Raw genomic sequence first — 21,527 nt, forward strand, 5'->3', positions numbered from 1 at the left:
TTTTAATCATTAACAGGGTGCGTAACATTTTTAAAAAGTACTTGAAGGTGCATTTTTTCGATTTTCATTTTTTAAGAGCCCTTAAAGGTGCTTTTTTTCATTGGGTGATTTTAAAAAGTGCTTAATTTTCCCTCTTTTCAAAATGAGATTTTTCCTTTACCATGTTGATTTTCACTACGAATTATGCAAAAAAAAAAACCAAAAAAAAACAATTCACATTGTTCTATTCAACGTTTTCACAATTAATTCAACCCCAATCTATTTTGGCGTATTGTCAGTCCGTAGCGTATGAAAACGCCATTCGTTTGATATGATTCAAAATTTCATAATTTTTTACAATTGTCAAAAAGAATGCCAATTTTTTTCTTCTTTCTTTTACATGGTGGTTAAAACAAGATAAAACCGTGAATTGTCAAAAAACTGTCCAATCCTGCCTAATTATGACATTTTTAATGCTTAAAAATATTTTTTGAGTGCTTGGAAAGTGCTTAAAAGGTGCTTATTTTTTGTTGAATAATTTGACTATGCACCCTGATTAAGCTTAAATATACCTTCTTTCATTCAATTGACTTCAATCTTAAAACATTTTATTTTGTAAGATTAAAATAAAGAATTTTTATAGGCCTGCATGCCCCAAAATACAGGACGTATGAATCAACAAAATTTTTCCTCTTCTGCTCAATTACGTCTTTTGGCACAGCAGATTCAGGTGGCAGTTCAAGCTGGTCATTTAAATCCTACAGTAAGTTATTAATTTTTATTCTCAGCTGAATATGATTATTTTATTTCGGAATTAATGTTTGCATATCTTTTTATAGATTTTAAATCAGCCTTTATCTCCTCAAACTCTGTGTTTCTTGTTTCAACTTTTGCAACAAATCAAGGTCTTACATCAGCTCCAACAACAGCAAATGTATTTTTCTCAGCATGGAAGCAAACCTGGTAGTCCTCCCTTGCAGCTCAGTGTACAGATTACTCAAACAAAACAGCATATTATGAATTTGCAAAACCAAATTGCTGCTCAGCAAGCTATATTCCTGAAGCAGGTAAGATCAATCAAAAGATAATCAGTAAAATTTTTTGACTGGAAGTTTTATGTAAATATCTAATGTACACTAGATTGAGGATCATGAAAAAAAATGATAAAATCTTAAAGCAGTATTTTTATTTAAAAAAATTTTAAATTTTTTTCTTTGAATAAGCAAGTTGTGTAGGACAAAGCCATCTCAGCATACCCTGAATTGTTAAAGTGGTTCAAGCTATTGCTATACCAAAGTTGTAAAAGTTCAATCTATTTAAATCTTAGGCAAGATAATGGAAATATTCTGTGAAAGGTTTTAACCTGCTCTGTTATAATTTTTTTTCTTTTTTTTTTGCACATAATTATTTGAAATATTGATTAAAAGTATTGTTATTAATTTTAAAAAAAAATTCTACATGGAAACTAATGAAGAACTGTGTTTGAAAAGTTAACATTCAAACATCTACATTTGGAGCACACTTCTCTGACTTCGAGTTCCAACAAAACTCACTAATTTTATATAAAGTGTTTACCTTTCATTATGCAGGGTTTTAGCTGTCCTGATTTTCCTGATAAAAAATATTTTGCCCTGATATTCCTGATTTTTGTGCATATTAGTTAGACATATATTAATTAGGCATATTTAAAATGTGCTTCGTTAATGTATTCATGAATTGGTACTTAAAATAACTTATATACCTAGAACTGGCTTTAAAAAAGTAAATAAATAAAAATAAATTTCTTTCATCAAAATAAAAGTTTTAATTTTAAAATCCATTGTCTTGATATCTATAATAAACCAAAAGATACTAACTTTGGATATTGATTCCATTTCTGTTTTTTTTTTTCCCTCCCTCATTAGCAAGTTCAATTGCCTGTGCAGCATCCATCCCTCCAAAATCCTCAGCCGTCCTCGTTTGATGTTGTAAAATCTAATCTCGAGTCTATAAATGGCTTGCATTCTGAATTCAGGGACTTATCAATGAAAGAACCACCCTCTCAAAGCCATTCAAGACTTAATCAGTGGAAGCTGCCTCCATTTGATAAGGAAGATAATCCTACTTCCAGTGAAAATAATAGAGACAATAGTGTTAGTGGTAGTGAATTCAGCCGTGCTCCTGGTTCAATCACAAAGTCATCGTCATCGAACAGTCTTTCTTCTGGAAATGCTAGCCACTCTTCATCCAACTTGCAACCCTTGAGCGAAAATGTTTGGAACGAAATGACCCGGTCACAAAATGATACTTGGTCAGATCCTAATGATTCCAACACTGTGCCAGGAAGCAGTGACAGCATCGGTAACTGTGAGACTATCTCAGACGGGAGTGGCAGTAACAAACACAACAGTGCCTCAGACAACAAAGATTCTCCTGCCACTTCCACAAATCCCTCCACTTCTAGCTCTTCCCAGTCCTACAATTTAAATGACCTTGTGCCTGAATTTGAACCAGGAAAGCCTTGGAAAGGTACCTCTCGCATCAAAAATTTTGAAGATGACCCCCATGTGACACCTGGAAGCATTGCCAAATCTCCATTATCTCTGAACAGTATTAAGGACTCTGAACTTTTTACCTGGAACAGCAAGCAAAATATACCCAATCTTTCTAGTTCATCCCTCACATCAAGTACTTGGACATTCTCACCACCACCAACTCAAAATAGGCAAGGATATTTTTCATACAAATAATTCATTATTATTTCTCTGATTGCATGCATCAACTTTTATAAACCTGACAGTATATTATTTCACTTTTGGACCATAAAATTGTTCCTTTTGCACTTTTTTCCATTAAGTTTTTATTTAACCCCTTAACAAAGCAGTTTAAAAATTGTGTTATTACTATTTGGTTTTCAAAATTAATTAATATGTTATAATTATTTCTTCTATTTAATCTATTCATTAATGCATTGTTACGGTTTTAAAATAGATATTATCTTGAAAACTGCAACCTTTTATTAACTTTTTTTCCCACTTCAATTTGATCTAAGTACGAAATTGTTAGGTAATGATATGCTAAGTGTAAGGAGATGGTAATAAAGTTTGTTAATCCTTTTAGGTGGAAATTTATCATTTAACTGTATGTAGATGGTTTTGTTCCAATTTTATAAAATAAAGTTTGTACATATAGAATAAAAAACAAGAAATTATCTAAAGATTTTATTTTTCTATTAAACTGAAAGTATTTATTTACATTCAATCCACTAAAAAAATGAGATAGATTTTTCGCTTGACACTCATCTTCTATGATTAACATTTAACCTAATATTTTTATTTTTAGCTGGAAGTTTTTTTTAATGAAATTTGATTATATTTGATAACAAAACATCTTCCTTGAGAAAGCATGTTATATTGCTTTCACAAATGGAAAAAGTTTTGAGAAGTTTCTCTGCTCTACATTATTCTAACTAGTTAACTCGAAGAGAAGACATGCAAGTCTAGGTGTGATTTTCTGGCATAGCTTCTTTCATTATGGTCGATCCTAATAACATGGCACATTTTTTATTATTATTATTAAATATTAGACTTCCAAATAAGAATAGTGTTTTCGATATTTTATAAGCTCACATGAATTTTTATATCGTTATGAGTTAATTTTTAATTCTAAAAATTTTTACTACTTTTTTTTTTTTTAATTCCGTTGTGTGAGCTTATAGTTTTCCCTTTCTGCAATTAGTTTTCATGGTTTTTCATATCATAGTTTTAATTGTGCATCTTTAAATTAATAAAAATGCATTATTTTTTTAAAACCTATGATGCCAAAAATAATCACTTTTTTATATAACTGCAATTACACTTAGTGAAACTCTTAATTAAATATAACATTAAAACATTGGAAGAACAATGTAGAATTAAATATTCTCTAATACTATTTTTTTGATATAAGCATTCCTTATGTTCATACTGTTAGAAAAAATTTAAAATCATGTGTTTTTATGTGTTTAAAAAAAAAAGTAATCTCTGCTTCACAAACCTTATGTTGCTGGTTACTACTTTTTAACAATGCTTTGGTGATTGGTAGCTGTGTTGGAAAGATTTTTTGTACATTTACTTTTTTTTTATTATTTAAAGTGCTTTGTTGATTCATAACAATTAATTATTATTTACTTCCTTCAAGGTTATGTTAGTGTCTATAATTATTGCATGATGAATATTGTCTTGTTTGCCAATTCATACTTTGCAAAGCAGGTTAAAGGCAGATGTTTATAATGTTGATAGATCTTTAACTAATATTTTTTTTGTTTTGTTTTGTATAAGTGATCTTTTTTGTTTTTGTCATTTTTAATTCTATTTGTGTTTGTGTTAATTGCAAAGTTTAATTTTATGAGTTTCCTTTGTACTTATTTTTAAGTGTTTTTGTGATATTATTTTATTTAGTGAGCACAGAAAAAGCTGTTAATATTTAATATTCCCAAAGTACTTTTGTATAAAAAATGATGTAGTTTATTCATGAATATTGTTATTACTATACAAGGACTATAGTTTGAGCTTCTGAAGCTTGTAAAATTGCTCTTTTAATAAACATGATATAAAGTGATATCTAGTTTGCTATTTCTCAGATTAGTTTTTACTAAACAAATTTCTGAGAAAAAGATTGAAAACTAAATTAGACTACAGTTACTTCTACATAGCGAAATTGACTTACAGAAACAATAGAACCCATGAAGTATCACAATTTGATGTTGATTTAAGACTTAGCTTTTCTTGCATTTTAATATCTGAGATACAATTATCATAATTGTTATCAATTTGCCTTAGCTATGTTGTTAATACAGAAAGCTCATAAAGTACACTTTATATTTGAAAGTAATCTATTTTTCGTCATTTCAATTTACTATATTTGGCAGCCTTGGTTTACAACTGGCTGTAGAGCTAAAGAAGGAAATTAACTTACTAAGTGAATTCTAAAAGTTAAGACTAATTTTGTAAAAATTAAACTCCATGTTTTAAATTTTAATTTAATGACTGGTCAATGGGGACTAGACGAAATATGGAGGTATTGATCTGGCAACAAAAGAACGGCTTGGTGAATTATTCTGGAGAAAGTTTCTTTTTGTTTGATTGTTAAATTCTTTACTCCGCTATTAACTGTATCATTGATTAACACATTAAGCTAGAGGTATAGATACACATTTTGCTGATTGAATTAATACAAAAGCTTGTAGGTGGATACTGCAAATTTAATTATGTTTTTAAGTTTAAACTAAATTATGTAGCTTTTTTTTTAGATGTGACAAAAACAAACTGTTAATTTTTTTTTTGTCAAAAAAATCTAGATTTTTTAAACTATACATTATTTAGCATTACATTTTACATCATTTAGCAGTACGTTATATATCGTTTTGCTTCTATAAAGCTTTACTTTTTTGAGTGTGTGGTATCAAGTGCACCAAATGCAAATTGAATTTATACTGAAAAAATAGTAAAGTACAACAAATTAATCATTGATATATGAAAGATTTTTTAAATCATTTATTCTCTGATATAGTATAATTTTGCTACAAAAGTGTCAAAAAAATAATTTGGAGTTTCTCACGCTTGCAAGCATTTAACAATGTGAAAATGAAGGAAGAATTTAAGACCATTCTTAAGCATATTGTATATTGTAGGGATGCCAACTGCTGCATTGTTACTGTAAATCTATATTGATATTGGAAAGTCACCAAAATTGCGTAAAATGATCATTTTATGTTATCAATAACATATTGAATCTGTGAGTGTTTGTAAATCTAGCAGATTGTTTTAAGCACTATTAATAAGCATTTTATTTTTACATTCATATCCTGATTGGGAAGAATTTGAAAGTGTTTGGTTGTATTGAGAGTTTTAAGCCTGACTTTATAAAAACATCGCTAATGGTAACTTCGTTTATGTTTTATTACATCATGAAAAAATAATTTGAAAATATGAGCAACTAAACAAATTTGAGACATAAAAGATTTATATGGTCAAATTTATAAATGTATTTAAGATAAATTTTTGCTCATAATAACTTTTCAAGAACCATCTGAGCAAAGTTTTCGTTCATAATCCATATTTACTATGAAAAATTCTTCGATTACCAATAGGAAAGTTTCTAGGAGTTGGCATCCCTGTTAACTTAACATAGTCAGAAGTTAAATATTTCTCTGCAGCTTTCAGCTTTTTTATGAACAGGTAACTATTATTAGTTTTTAAATCTGTTTTTTATATATATAATTTGAATTTCTTATGTATAAAAATTTTACTTTCTATTTGGTCTGATATACGTTCAAATAGTATAATATCATTTATTACTTTTTACCAACAATGGCAAGAAATAAAACTAATTGAAAGTTTTTTGTGAGGTTTGCAGTTTTAAAGCTTTTGTTTTTAATTTCATATTGATGTTTTAATTGTTTTTGTTCTTTTCTAGAAAGCCTGTTTGTATATGTTCTTTGACGCTTTTATAATTCTTTTTTTTTTATAAATATAAACTAAAAAACATCTATGTTAAATGAAACAGCTTAATTGATTAACAATAACAAATGTATTCAACTCAATTTTTTTATTTATTTATTTATTTTTTTTGGTGTGAGAGTTGAAAATAAAATTTATAATCAGATTTGTCCTTTTGCATTGTGATGCATGGCTGAAAAATGTGGAGCTTTTGCTTCAAGGTCTGCATTTAAGTTATATATAGCCCATCAATAATTCCTTTTTTTAGTTGGCTAAACTTTTGTGACACCTAAAGTTAATTTTCTTTCATGTGTTTTTTTTTTTGGGTCAAAAAACCATTTTTTTTCCTGTTATTTAATGAGAAAGTTTGAAGGGTGAAGAATTGTTCAAATAGACACACTCAAATGCTAAATGCTTTACAGTTAAATATTCATTTTTTTTTCTCTTTATTTCTTAAAATTCTTTATTACTCCTTGTTTTATTTTGATATTTTTTGCTATTATGTTGATTTTTATTTTTAAGAACTAAATTTAAGGATAATGAAGAAATGAAACGCAAGTACAAAAATTAGTTTTTTAATATGCATAGCTCTCAAGAAATTATTAGCAATTATCATTATTTAACAAGTTTTTTTATTGTTAATTTTTAAATTATGATTTACTCTTTACAGTGGTAATTCTGCTTTAAAAACTGGCAATTCTAGATCATGGGGAAATCAGCCATCAGATCAAGATAGAGGGACATGGAAAGGTTCAACTCAAATGCCAAAAACTTCTCGTCCTCCTCCAGGGTTGAATGGTCAAAAGCAGTTTTCCTCGAATTGGAGAAATAATGATAGTCTCCCTCAAGGTTGGTCTTCAAGTTCTGGTATGAACTGTTTATGTATTTAATTTATTATGTTTAATGTTTTATACCATGGAGTTATGAGAATATTCAGGTCTTCTAATTATTTTTTATGAAGTAAATTCTGTTATTAGAAACAGGCTTTCCATATTGGGAGGGATAAAATGTATCCTATGCTTTCGCATATTATATAGAATTGTATATAAAGCTCATTCTTTTAACGATATAGTGCATAGACCTGATTAATATACCCGAAAGACAATCGCAGAAAAAAGAAAAATACTCAACTCTTTAAAAAAGTTTCTGTATTCCCGAGAAGGGGGGGGGAATTGGTTTTAACCCTTTTTTTCCTACTAATGCAAACAAGAATATAAATGTCATTCATATGATTTAAAATCACACATTGTGTTTCCTATTTATGTAATTGAGGATCACGCACCGTTTTTTGTATTTTCACAATTTTATCTCACATGTCTTGTTTCGTATTTACGCTGTCCACTATTGTTCATGTTTAAGTGGCTTAAAAATTGTACTTCGCACCCATATGACATTGAACTTTTTTCAGAAGATATTACATGCAAGAAGATATTACATTATGTTCTTAAACTTAAAAAATCAAATTAAAATTTAACTGAACCTTGTTGTCTAAATAAAAAGTCAAAATTGTCTAGCTGTCTAAAATAAGGACAAAATAGTGCCTTAGTACATACTCAAATTTCTTTTAGTAGTATCAGAAAATTATGAACACCCCCCTTGAAAAAATTCTGCGTACGCCACTGAGCTGACGGCTTTAGATTTTGTGGTGAGGGGACTTTTTCTATCGACAAACTATAATAATCCCCTCCATCTGTCTTTTGTTAATAAGTTTAAAGATGTCAAAACTAATTTTTTTTGTGCTTCATAGGAATAAAATTTATGTTAATATTTCATGAACGTTCAGGTTTCCTTTTATCAATACCTTTCGTATAATATATCAAATAACTTCTAAATCCTTTTCAATGACTGTATTTTTTTTTATATGATATGCAAACAAGAAATCTTAAATGGTAAGATTATATTGGGAGAGAGCATGACCATGCTGTATTGCACAGAAAACATGTATGCAGGGTATCTGCACACCTGGAAAGTCATGAATTTCGGTATTGAACAAAATTTGTCATGAAATATCATGATTTTAACTGTTTTTTTTTAAAAGAAAATCATGGAAAGTCATGGATTTAAGTAGCTGAAAAATCTAGTTTTTAAAATGGAATTTCAAAATACCCCTTCCCCATTTCATGGTGTTCCGAATATCTGAATTTGTAATAAAATCCCCACTCACAGTCATATTTTATTAAAATGTTTATCAATTTAAAATTCTCACAGTCATATTTTATTAAAATGTTTATCAATTTAAAATTCTCACAGTCATATTTTATTAAAATGTTTATCAATTTAAAATTCTCACAGTCATATTTTATTAAAATGTTTATCAATTTAAAATTCTAACTGAAGCAAGCCAGTCATTGGCGAATATTTTCTAATTCCGAAATGAGAAGAGGAAAACAGTATTTATTTCCTCTCGGATGAACAAGAAAAGTATCTTCAGAATATAATTCTGCAGGAAAAAATTATTTGCTTTTTTTCCCCCCCAGCTATTTTATTGCTTCAACTCTTTCTTTACTCTGTTTTTTTAAATTTAAAATCTTTAAATATGACGATGCAGGGTATAACAGTTTTGTTTATACCTATCATTTAAATTTATGTTATTATAATGCTTTTTTAAATTTCTTGTTGTGTTTTTGTTTGAGAAAATAATAACTTCGTTAAGTCATGAAAAATTCTAGGAAAGTCATGAATTTGAAAATCTAAAATGTAGCGGGTACCCTGTATGATTCAGAAACCTACAAATTAATTGATGAATTTTTTTAGGTTTTGATTTATTTTTTAATAATTAAAGTTTCAATGTTTTTTCTGTATACCTTGACCATTCTTTAGATTATCTGCGCAGCAATTCGCTTATCTATAATTTCTTGTTACCTAGTTTTGCTTTAATTTTGAGTTAGATTTTTTTTTAAAATTATTCACGTTAAAAACTGAATTTTTTATGGTCAGAAATATGATGGGTTCTTTCTTGAACAACAGGTTTTAAACCCTAATTCAGAGATAGTTTAATTTTATGTCGTTTCTGATATGTGTTTCAAATGTCGGCAACATATCTAACTTAGTTTTATTTTTACTTATATTTTCAGCTTTTAAACTACCCTTAACAAATGCTGTGTGTCTTCATACTTTTTAGAATATTGAAAAATTTATTAATTATTTGTGTTTATTAATACTGAACATTAATTCAATAAATGCATTTTAAGACAACCAAATTGAAACATTTTAAATTCTATCTTTGTATAAATTTTTTTTTTTTTTTAGTGGATAGTCAGTTTCTAAATTAAGAACTTTTAAAAAAAAAATTCTTGTGTGTGTATATATGCTTTGAATGTTTTAATAGCTTTCGAATTAACTTATATAAAGAACCTCTTTCATTTAGTGATTAAAAATTTATCATAAATTGTGCATTCATTTTAAGATTAATTGATTCAAGGTTTCTTTAATTCCTTTTTACAGCTTGGGAGAAGCAAGGTGGCTCAAATTTTCTGGTTTTGAAAAATCTTACACCTCAGGTACACAGGTTTTTAAAGCTCTTATTTTTTTATTTCTCTTAGAATTTATACAAGTTTTATTATAGTAATTTGTAATTAAATTTGCGCATAATTTTACCATGAATAAGAGTTTCTTGGAATTTACGAATTCTAACTGGAGAGGCTGAAACAAATTTAAGAAAATTATTATCGAAACATAAATAAAGTTTAAGGTTTACCTTTTTTTTTCTTCTTTTAGTGTTATCTCTGTTTTGGCTATATTTGTGTAAACTATCAAGGTTTTATGTTTTGGGGTTTCATCATAGCATACTTGCTATGATGAAACCTAATTCATTTGTTGTTTGTTTCATTGCAACTTAAATTGAAAGAATGTGTTATATTGTAAACACTATTAGTATAATACTATTGGATGGCATGCTTTTTCAAGTTTAGGTGAATTATTTACCCTGAAGTCTTATGAGGAATTTTAAACTCTCGCGCCATCTGTATTTAGCTTCACGCAGTCAAACATCTGTAGAGAGTCCTGGTGGTTCAAGAGATAGAGCATTCGCCTTCTAATGAGGTGTACCAGGTTTGAATCCCAGCAATGACTGGTCGATACAAATTTCGCAGTGACCACAGTCCTGACATAAAATATCCTCAGTGGTAGGCGGATCATAAGTTGGAGTCCCATTGACGGCAGGTTAAGCGTGGGAGGTTTTCGTGGTTTTTCTCTCCATGTAACACAGATCCAGGTTATTTCCATCAAAAAGTCCTCCACAAAGGCAAATTTCCCCCAATACTTGATCCAGGAGTTTCCTTGTATTTTGGATTGGTTTCAAAATTAGAAGGCTACGGAACATAAGTAGTGGTAAACCCAAAATTCGATCGAATGTTCAACGTCGGATATAAAAACCATCCATGAATGTTTTAGTTAAACTTGATATAAAGATAGCAAAATTCTTCTCTATTAGGCTGTGCTTAAAAATGAGCTTAATGAGTTAAAATTAAGCTTAATTATTAATGAGTAAAGCAAACTAATAAGTATTTTGGCTCCAAATATTAATAATAATATTTGAAAATACACTCCCCGCTATTTTAAGTCTTGGATTAATCCTAAAAGCTTTTTCACATTTTACTATATATTAAACACCAAAATTATGGTGCTTTCGAAGCCTTGAAATTATAAAAAATGGTGCCTAAGTTATGATGAGCCAGCTGATTTGTGAAGCCTAAAGAGCTCCTTTCTCCTGTTTTTTATCCTTCTTAAAATTCTTTTTTTTTCTTTTTTCTTTTGTTATTCAGTGAAAAATTTGTATTTGGGAGAAATTTCTTAGGAAAAGCCCAGATGCACAACATTCATTTAGTTTAAGGTATCGTTCAGCCAGCTTTAGAAAATAAATTTAATAATAATTTTAAAAAAACTAGAATTAATAGAAAAAGAGCGCCTTAATTACTTTTAATTTCATGATTAAATTTTTGGAGTCTAAGACTCAAGGGCCTAACCTCAAGTATGCTGATTAATTTGAGCAGTTAATATTTTAAGTTACAAAACCAGACAACAAAAACATACTTTCTCTGAATAAACTTGCCTTTTTTTCCCAGCAGATTCGATTTTTTTATCTTCATACTATAGAAGATAGCAACAATCTGAAATATATGGTCCCAATATTTTTAGAAGAGCAGCTTAAAATTTGGACATCTTAATATTAACTTGACTTTATGTGCATTACTCTTTGGTCAGAACTGAAGCAAATAAATAAAAAAAAAATTGTTTGCAGTTATAAAATTTGTACAGTTATAAAATCTAAAAAGAATTATTTTTATTTCATTATTTATTTATAAGCTTGAATTTTTGAAGTGTAAGGCATACAAATGTTTGCACCCTTTTAATCCGTATTGTTTTGAATGACAAAATCCAAAATTTGAATGCAAATTGTCGATTAGTTCTTGAGAAAAATAAAAATTTGATTTCTTATAGTAAAATATGCCAAAAGTAAAATCCATGGAATCAAAACTTTTATTTTATAAACCTATATTTTGAAGCTTAAGTGTATTTTTGTCTGGTTTTGTTACCTAAAATATCATCTGTAACAAATTAACATATTTTAAATATACTTTTCAAAATGTTGGTATTGCATGTTATTATGTGAAAATTCGGCCATTATTGCAAAATTTTGTTTTAGTTCATAGCAATTTGAAGAAAAAAAAATTATAAGATTTTAAAATTTTTTTTAAAGAAACCACTGTTTGTTACATATTTAAACCTTGCATCAGTTTAGAGAACTAAAGATTAAAGGAACAAATATAAACCTAAGGAAACCTTGAAAATCCCATACACTAAATTCTGCCATTTTACAAAGCTTTTCATTAAAAAAAAAAAATTCTGTGCAATTTTTTTTAACTATCTCTGGTGAAACCTGAAGTTGTTCTGAAAAAAATGTTTTACAAATTTTTTCTGTCATCTTAACTAAAATTATTTTAATTATTAATTTTAAGGAGTGTACTAATGAGTAAGTGCATTCTTAGGACATAAAAAATATTATGTACAGTACTTGTAAGTTTTTTCTATGGGTGAAACATAAATAAGTTTTTACATCAATGGTTTATTATTGATAATTTATTAAATATTTTAATGCTTTAAAGTTAGAGATCATTTCAGGATTTATTTTATTAACAAAGTAACGGCTATCATTGTCTCTGACCCTGGTATAGGTAAACATTCCGTAAATTCTACTTTATAACAGCTTTCTCCTCTATTCTAGAGGGGTCAATATTATGCCTGCGGAGGTAATGGATATCCACTATAAGACTTCCAAATCGGTGAGACGTACTTTGTGTTTACCTCTGATATTTAGAGATAATGACTACGATAATCATAAATTTGCATAATACTTTTTATATTATGCTAAAATTTACAAAAAGTTTATTTAATATTTATTTTTGTGTTTGATGTATTTATTTTAAGCTCAGTTCTGACTTGAAATTTTTTTTAATAGTTTTGTAAATTTTTTTAATGATGATCAATTTAGTGTTAAAAAAGTTAGGTGTTTAAAAATAATGGGCATAATTTTAATTGCTATGAAATGTGAAACAAAATCTTTAAGGAAATTTTAATAATATGAACAACTTTAATTATTCTTTTTTTAAATAAATTTTAATTCTGTATATTTTAGTACACGTTAAGGTTTGATAAACCTCAAAATACTTTTTTATTGCAGTTCACTTTATTGTTTTAGTTTACTCTTTGAACAACAAATTTGCTTTAAAGTATATATTTATCAACATTTAGTTGAAAACACTATTTTATTTGTGGTTGCCCTTTTTTAATGTCAATGAATCCAAAGTTTAAGTCATTAAATAGTTATAAAATAATATTTCTTTTTTATTGGCAAAAAAATAAAAAAACTGTTTTTTTATGTATTATATGAATATTAAATATATGTCCCTTTTCTAAATTTCATAAATATAAAATTTGCATTTATAAATGGATTAATTTGGTATATTAAATTAATGATGTATCAAATTAATTATTTGATGTATCAAATTAATCCTTGAAATTGCTTACAAAAGTTTACTGGGTCATTTGAGAGACATTTCATAGAAATAGTATAAAAGATCTGAAATGCCATGAAAAATTCATGGAAACATTAATCATCAGGAAACTTCAACTTTTAAGATCATGCAATTAACTGTTAGAAAAATTACAGCTTGTATAAACTTTTTATTATTATTTTGTGTATTTAAAGTGATTGAATGAAACAGAATAATTATTTGAAACATTTTTAACCTTCGAATTGTGCGTAATATGTTTTTGAAATTATAGGTATCAGTGGCTCACTAGCTAAATAATGTGCACTTGTATGTTAGTTTTGCATCATTTTTTCTGTATCAGTTTCCATATGAACACACTCTTTACGCTTGATTACCTTCCTGAATTCTATATTATACAATATATAATAAAAAAAACTTTATTTTGCTTATATCTTCTACACTTATTTACAATTGAAGAGCTAAGTGGTAGCAAATAAATGACCTTGTCAGAGGTATTTATAAATCAGGGGGAAAAACAAAAAGTAGTCACATCAATGTAGGTATGTCTAATGTCACAGAATTATTTTTGCTCTAATTTTTAACACACACATTCAAATTAGTTTTGAGTATGCTTGCATATTTTTTATTTTAAATTAGATAGTGGTAACTAAAGCAAGGCAAAGAATTATTAACCTGCCTTCTAAAACTAAATAGGTTTTAATATCACATTTTTTTCTTCTTATCCAGTTTGAAAATGTCAGACCTTTAATTAACTCAGCTCTTCAATTATGATGAGTATAGTTATTGCTTGACTTTGAAAGTTAATAAATTAAATTTTAATGATAATGAAATATATTTTAGACAGAACAGGTAAAACAAAATAATCAAAAACTTATTATTTAGTATATCTATATTTATATAAACTAATCAAAAACTTATAATTTAGGAAATTTGCATGGGATTCTGCGATCCAAAATTAAATTTTTTTGAAATTTTCGCTAATTCCTGTTAGCGAGAATTTACATACACATATTCTTCTGCAAATGGGCAGAAATCCAATTTGATTCTTCTGGAGTGGCTTATTTTGAATGTTTGGAACTGTGCCGGAATCCACTAATATTGTGATTCTTATTCACACGGTTTGGATATCAAACAAACATGGATTTTTGTATTTACCTAATTTAAAAGTTACTTGTTGTAATTCGATTCCATCATTTAAAAATCATTTCATTGTGATTCGCATTCACGGGATTTAATAATCCTTAGTTGCGATTTGTATTTGTGGAAATCACTATTCTAATATCACTATTCTTATTCACTTAGTTTGGATATCAAAAATTGATTTTCGTATTAGCGTAATTAAAAGTTACATCTTGTTCGTATTCACATGATTTAAAAATTCTATGTCGTGTATATTTGGAACTGTGCCAGAATCCAGTAATATCGTGTTTCTTATTCACGCGGTTTGGATATCAATTTTCATATTTACCTAATTTGAAAGTTACATGTTGTGATTCATATTCACATGATTTAAAAATCGTGATTCAGGTCCACATGATTTAAGAATCCTATGTTTCGATTTTTATATTCACGTTATTAAAATCAATTTAGCGATTGGCAATTACGTGAATTTACAATCCAATGTCAGAATTCAGATTCACTAGTTTTCAAAGTTCAATATTGTGATTTGTATTCACGTGTTTGCAATATCAAGCATCGATTTTCATATTTTTGTGTGATTTAAAAACTATGCATTGCGATTAATATTCACATGTTTTTAAAATCTAATATCGCGATTCATATTTACGCAATTTTAAATTTCAATATCACAATTCATATTCACGCAGTTTCAAAAATCAAGCATCGAAATTTTTGTAAGAACTAAGATTTTTCTTAAATTAGTTACTATAAAGGTGTTATATTCTTTATTGTTAGGTAATTTAATTATAAATCTTATTTCAAAAGAGTATGTTAAATACAAAACATGTATGGTATATAAATTGATGTCAATTTTTTGCTCTTAAAATTTTCAGGATTTTTCCATTTAAATCACAATTACCCCCTGTATAAAACTTTTAAGGGTAACAGAGAATTTGTTCGAAGCTACGCTACGTTAGGATCAAATTTAGTTCTGACTCACTATTTTTAAGAGATGCATCTTTAAGACTATAATCTTAAAACAGGAAGCAAAACCAGTTTTTTCACATCTAATTTTATTAAAATATTTTCAGGCATGTAGTTTAGATAAAACCAAAGCTCTGGCACATGATGACGAGCATTTTATGTTAAAGGATTATTATTCTCTCATCTTAGCACAAAATTCTTGACTTCATAAAGATCAAAAATATTTGGAGGTGTTTTTTATAGACTAGGTAAAAATTGTTCTTAAAACTGTTTCCAAAAACCAAAGAGTAGTCAGGTCTTGGGGTAAATGAGGTGCTACAACAAATATTTTCGTCTCACTGATTATTCTAGTAATTATCAGATATAAAAAAGAGTCATAATACGTGTAAAAGAACAATCTGTCTAAATTTTAATTATATGTATTTATGCATATTTGCTTATAAATAATAAAAAATATTTAATATTGTAATGTTACGTTATAATGTTGAATCATTGAAAATCATAAACTATCTTTTAAATAAGTGAAGTTGGATTCAATATTTATTATAGATAATATTTAAGAATGATAGAATATAAAAAAAATATATCTATGTATATATTTTTTATCTGGAGTGCATAAACCAAATTGATGTATTTTCTTTTCTTAGATTGATGGATCCACTTTAAAAACCTTGTGTTTGCAACATGGCCCATTACAGTTATTCCATTTGCTTCTTAATCATGGTATTGCTCTTGTTCGTTACTCAACTAGGGAAGAGACTGAGAAAGCTCGCTCTGCTTTGAACAATTGTGTTCTTAGCAATACCACCATTCTTGTTGACATTCCTACCGAAATGGAAGTCAAGCAATACCTTCAGCTTGCCAGTGGTCAAGTGTCCTCAAACGTATCATGGCCATCTGGAAGTGGGAATTCTGAATCGAGCTTTACTTCAGGAACCAGTTATCCCACTAACTCTAGCTCTGCTGCGAGCAGTAGTGTTGCGTCAGGTAAAGCTTCTTCCAACAACTGGAATAGCACAAGTCTCAATTTACAAAGTTCTAATTTATGGTCATTTTCTGGGTCTGGCAATAGCTTGTGGGCCATGCAATCGTCAGCTACTGAACACGATCAGTGTATTCCATCATCATTAAATTCTTTCCTACCCGGTGACCTCCTCGGAGGTAGCGAAACAATCTGATACTCATGATCTGTCCATCGAATTTTGTGATTTTTATGGGGCTAATATGAAAGTAGTTTTGAGAAATTATAGCCTATGCCCCCATCATGGAGAGACTAAACTATATTTAATTTCCAAAATAGTTTTATCTTATATATAGGAAAAATGTGTGTTCTTTTGCAGTATTTTTCCGACCATTGCCGAAAATTGAGATTTTTCAATGCAACTGTGTCCACTGAACATTTTTGTAGTGGAAATGAAGGAGGAAAAAAAAAAATTGTGTGATATTGAATATTTACTGTTTTAAAAACACTCTACTTATAAAAACTGAGAAACTGTAGTCCGTTCATGAACGCAAAGTTTTTGATTATGTGATAAATTCATGAAAAAAATTTTTTACTTTTAAATTTGTTCTGCCTTCCCCAATAATATATTTAACGCTCCTGAAAATGCTCAGTTAATATTCTCACTTGTAGATGAATATTGGTGTAATGTGTGTGTTGTGAATACATTTTGTCTAGTATTTTTGGTGCCAGGAAAATCTGTTTGTGTATAAAATAGAAATATATATATATGAATAATTATATAAAAAAAAATGTAGAACATGTAAATATAATTTCATAGATACTTTTACAAATGCCAAATATGAGAGAAAACCTCATTGTGCACAGTCAATGTTTAATTTGCTTATATCTTGTAGATCGCATTTAAACTAGATTCATTTAATTATACTCGTTATTGTTCGACTATGTTTTGTTACATTGCAAGATTGATGCATTAAGAAACTTTAGGTTATTTAAAACTCTCAGTAATAATTATTTTATTGGTGATATTGACTTGTTATTCCTTTTTGATGTGCAAGGAGAGTACATTGTTTGTTTGTTTTTTTCCAGTTGTTTTTGTTGTTGAATTTGAGCTAAAATATTGCCTGAGTAGTATTATGTTTAACTGTGACCTTTTAGCTTTAGTTGTGTTTAAACTTTTGTCAAAATTGATTTATGAGTTTGTTATATTTGTAAATATATGCTTGTAATGCTTTGTGATCAAAATGAGTGCGATTAAAAACAAATTTCAATAGTTATTTAAATTTTTCATTGACATGAACAAAATTATTCAGAAAAAAAAACAACACAACAATAAAATATGAAGTTCTTTTAACTCCTTTATAAACACAACATTTATACACGTGCCATAATGTATTTAAAAAATACATTTTTTAAAAATGATTTTATAGATTTTTTTAAATACAGTAGAGAACCGATTATCCGAAACGATCGGGACCATCGCTATTCCGGATAACTGATTTTTCCGGTTTTCTGAATCAGTACAAAAAGCCGTTTTTTTTTTATTGTTAAACCCAACTAAAAAAAAATTTTAGAAATAATCTTAAAAAGAAGAAAAAACGATGAAGTAATACACTAATGATTATTTCCAAAATGATGGTAAGGTAAACATCTTTCAAAAAAGAAAGAAAAATCCTAAAATCTCATGAGGAAAAAAATTTTTTTGTTTGAAAATGGCGGGAAAATTTATCGAATTTCGTTCTGGTTTTCTGATTTTCGGATAACGGGTTCTGTACTGTAATTTAAATAAAGTGTAACAATTATTTTCTTTAATATTTTAAAAAATGGAATTAGAACTTTAACTTCTTCATGTTTTAAGGAGATTTTTCTTTTTATGATATGGAATAAACTAATTTTTGAAAAAAGAAAAAAAAATTCTGTATTGTCTTTTCAACTTGCCAACTTTATTATTCCAATATCAATCCCCTTTTTATTATATTTATTTTTTAATCAGATAAGGTTCACACATATTCTGATATCTTGAATTCTTTTAATTTTCTAAGCCTTGACATTTTTTATTTGTGGAAGATATATAGGTAAACATGTGCCTTAGGTCTAAAATAGTTAGCCTATCTCTTCTACTCTTAGACAACTCTTAGTTACCCTTGATCTTCTACCAAATTTATTTATTTCAATCTTGTTTTGCTTGGCTGAAAATTGTGTGAAAGTAATCAGGAGATAAGTTTCATGTTAAAAGTTACAAAAGCTGTATAAAGTACAAAGCAAATCAACAAGAGATCTGAATGTTCATTCCAGTGATGTAAATATATATATATATATAATAAAGGCCTGTAAAATGCTATAATTAAACTGTAACTGTAAGGTTTAATATGTTGTGCTTAGCGGTTTGAGAGACTATTTCATTTATTAATTTGTGTTTTCCTGTTTTGTATTATAAATCTGATTTAAATTTTTTTTCTTCTTTTTTTTTTTTATAATTACACTCCTTTTATTAGTAATTCCTATTTTCTTCTCATTCCAAATGTGTATAATTATTATTTTTTTTTTTTTACATTTTATTATATTTCTACTGTGTATGGTCATACAAATTGAGTAAGTATTTCAAAGGGAGATATGACAAACTGGATAAGGAAAAAACAACTTAATATTAATAAATTTATAGCAATGTTGGATCATTAAATTTATTTATAACTTTCCAAAATCTTTTTGAAAATTTGTTTATTCTGGAAAATACTTAATATGAACAAAAGATCGTAATCAATAAATCAATCCTTCTATTAAATTTTATTCTGTTAATCTTATTTTACCGGAAAAATAATTATAGTTAAAATTAAAAATTATGCATTTTTACAGTCCAGTCTTCATATCTCTACCGTAACAGTTTCTTTTCTTTTGATTCTGCTGAAAAAAATAGATTTCAACATATTTTGTAGTGTACTATGCAGCTTAATTAGTTTTTATTAAAGAATGGTGCTAGAGTTACGTCTTTTTGTGTGCAGAATGAAGAAAGATATCTTTTATTTTTAAAATGTTTTGTGCATGGACACAATTTTATTGATCTGGGATTATTATAAAGACCTGTTAATGGTCACTTTTTGTGATGCTCTAGTGTAAAATAAAGTACTTCAGTGTTTTTCCTCCCCCTCCCCTTTATATTATATAAACTGTGTTTTAAGTTGTTAAAATCCTTGGAATGTTTGTAGAGTCAAGTGTATTTTTGATCTAGTTTAATAATGCACTAATGATAAAGAGCTTGATGTTTTGGATATATATTCGTGTTGCCATTGCATTGATGAAATCTGTGTACTGCTGAATAAGTTAAAGCTGATTATAGATTTTTGTATATAAAAAGCAATTGATACTGGTTATCATAAGAACTTGGAAACATTTTCAAGTATATTTTGAAAAGCGGCTGTGAAGTTTCTCAACACTTCTTGTTGCGGTTGTGTCATATTAAAGAGTTTTTTTAGTAAGATCTAATCTTCATCTGGTTAACAGGCATGAGATTGAAATAATAAAAAAGGACCTAAAATTAAATTTTAAAGAATGTTTAGTGACATGGAGCTATTGGAATGGGCTTTGACATGTTCCAACTTATAAAATATTTTGATTACCCTTTTTTAAATTATCCAGATTGTTTTTATGTGACATAATTCTTTAATTAAAAACAATATTTAAATTATAATAACAAATATTTTTTTAAAGTGTTTCAAATATTTTTTTAAACGAACAAACTATAACAGAAAATATTAAAACTTAAAAAATACTAATATTTGATTTTGGTATTTTTGGAAACATGGGATGCATTCTTGCTGAATCTTGTTAATTCTTACTGGTCAGTCTAAATTGCACCAATCAGATTCTGAATTTCACTTTTTATTTCTTACATTAAGTTACAATAAAAAAATATAGTGGGCATAGTGTTACAAAAAATTTTCTATTACAAGTAAATGTTTGTTATTAAAGTGATTTATTTTATGCTGATTCACTTGTTAAAAAATTAAAAGAAAAAAGGATGGAATATCTCTTCTCTCTTACCTAAAAATGAAACTGATTGAACTTTTTTTAACTTATGGCACTGGTGTTAACTACAATAACGATTCTGAGTTCCGCTAGCTCTAGGTTACGAAACTTGCTCATTGTGTTTGAAAAATAATTTGTGTGCAGTAAGTTGAAACTACAGTATTTCTGTTTACATACTACTTCATGGGGTGAAAAGTCAAAAATTCACCGCTATATAATTCTTAAACAAGTTTAATAAATTTTTAACTAAATGAATAATTTTTTTTTAATGAATGAATGGGACAGTAAGTGGATGATAAAGTTCAAACATCATAAAGTTTTTTTATTATAAGATTGAATTAATCTAGAAAAATAAAATATTAATGTAATTAAAGTTTTAAACAACATAGATTTGGGTAGAGAATATTTAAATAGCAACCGACCATAAAATAAGTTCAATTGTCATAACATGTAATTTTTAAAAAATTAATTATTGAATGACCCCTTAATAAGCCACATAAGAAAATTACAAATTGCCAAATTGAATTCATTATCAATCTATTAAAATTTGGAAAAAAAATTAGACGTAAGAACAAAAAATATTTAAAAAAGGAAAATTAAGAAGCAGAAGAATCTCATGCCTGGGTTAAATTGTTAGTTTTTCTTTCTCTATCATTACGATATTATCACTTGTAAATGTGGAATATATTTCATTTTAGTGTTATTTTCTGTGTGATACGCCTTTCACAATTTTTTTTTATTTCTATTACAAGAGTTTCTCATTCATATAGTGAAAATAGATTTTAACTTGTGTTACAGTTACCAATGAAAAAATATGCCGTTTTTGTCTTGAAAAGTTCCTACAGGTTTTACTGTTGACGTATGACCCCTCTTATCTCTATAAAACATGAAGTGAATTTTGATCTTTTTTTCTTTTTTTTTTAATTAAATAAATTACTAGTCTTTCCATAAACTTGCTGAGCTTGCATTTATATTGTAGATATATGAAAC

The 21,527-nt window shown here is 27.6% G+C and overlaps 1 protein-coding gene across 23 annotated transcripts in view; it reads left to right on the plus strand.

Annotated features, from left to right (window-relative positions):
• LOC107436654 (protein Gawky) overlaps positions 1-18,428 on the plus strand; it is a 36,506-nt gene extending 18,078 nt beyond the window's left edge. For 14 of the 23 annotated variants that reach the window (XM_016048433.4, XM_071182592.2, XM_016048435.5 and 11 more), the window contains 6 exons: positions 623-742; positions 819-1,046; positions 1,884-2,683; positions 7,108-7,304; positions 9,882-9,937; positions 16,201-18,428. In XM_016048433.4, the coding sequence (XP_015903919.2) occupies positions 623-742; positions 819-1,046; positions 1,884-2,683; positions 7,108-7,304; positions 9,882-9,937; positions 16,201-16,731 (1,932 nt within the window). In that variant the 3' untranslated portion in view covers positions 16,732-18,428. Of the gene's footprint in view, positions 1-622; positions 743-818; positions 1,047-1,883; positions 2,684-7,107; positions 7,305-9,881; positions 9,938-12,660; positions 12,719-16,200 lie in introns of all 23 variants that reach the window. The other 9 variants (XM_016048438.5, XM_071182598.2, XM_071182594.2 and 6 more) reach the window with 3 other exon arrangements.
• Positions 18,429-21,527: the final 3,099 nt, after the last annotated feature.

The sequence above is a fragment of the Parasteatoda tepidariorum genome, chromosome 4 (genome assembly GCF_982258835.1).
Source record: "Parasteatoda tepidariorum strain Cologne lab strain chromosome 4, Ptep-v5.0, whole genome shotgun sequence".
NCBI classification, from domain to species: domain Eukaryota; kingdom Metazoa; phylum Arthropoda; class Arachnida; order Araneae; family Theridiidae; genus Parasteatoda; species Parasteatoda tepidariorum.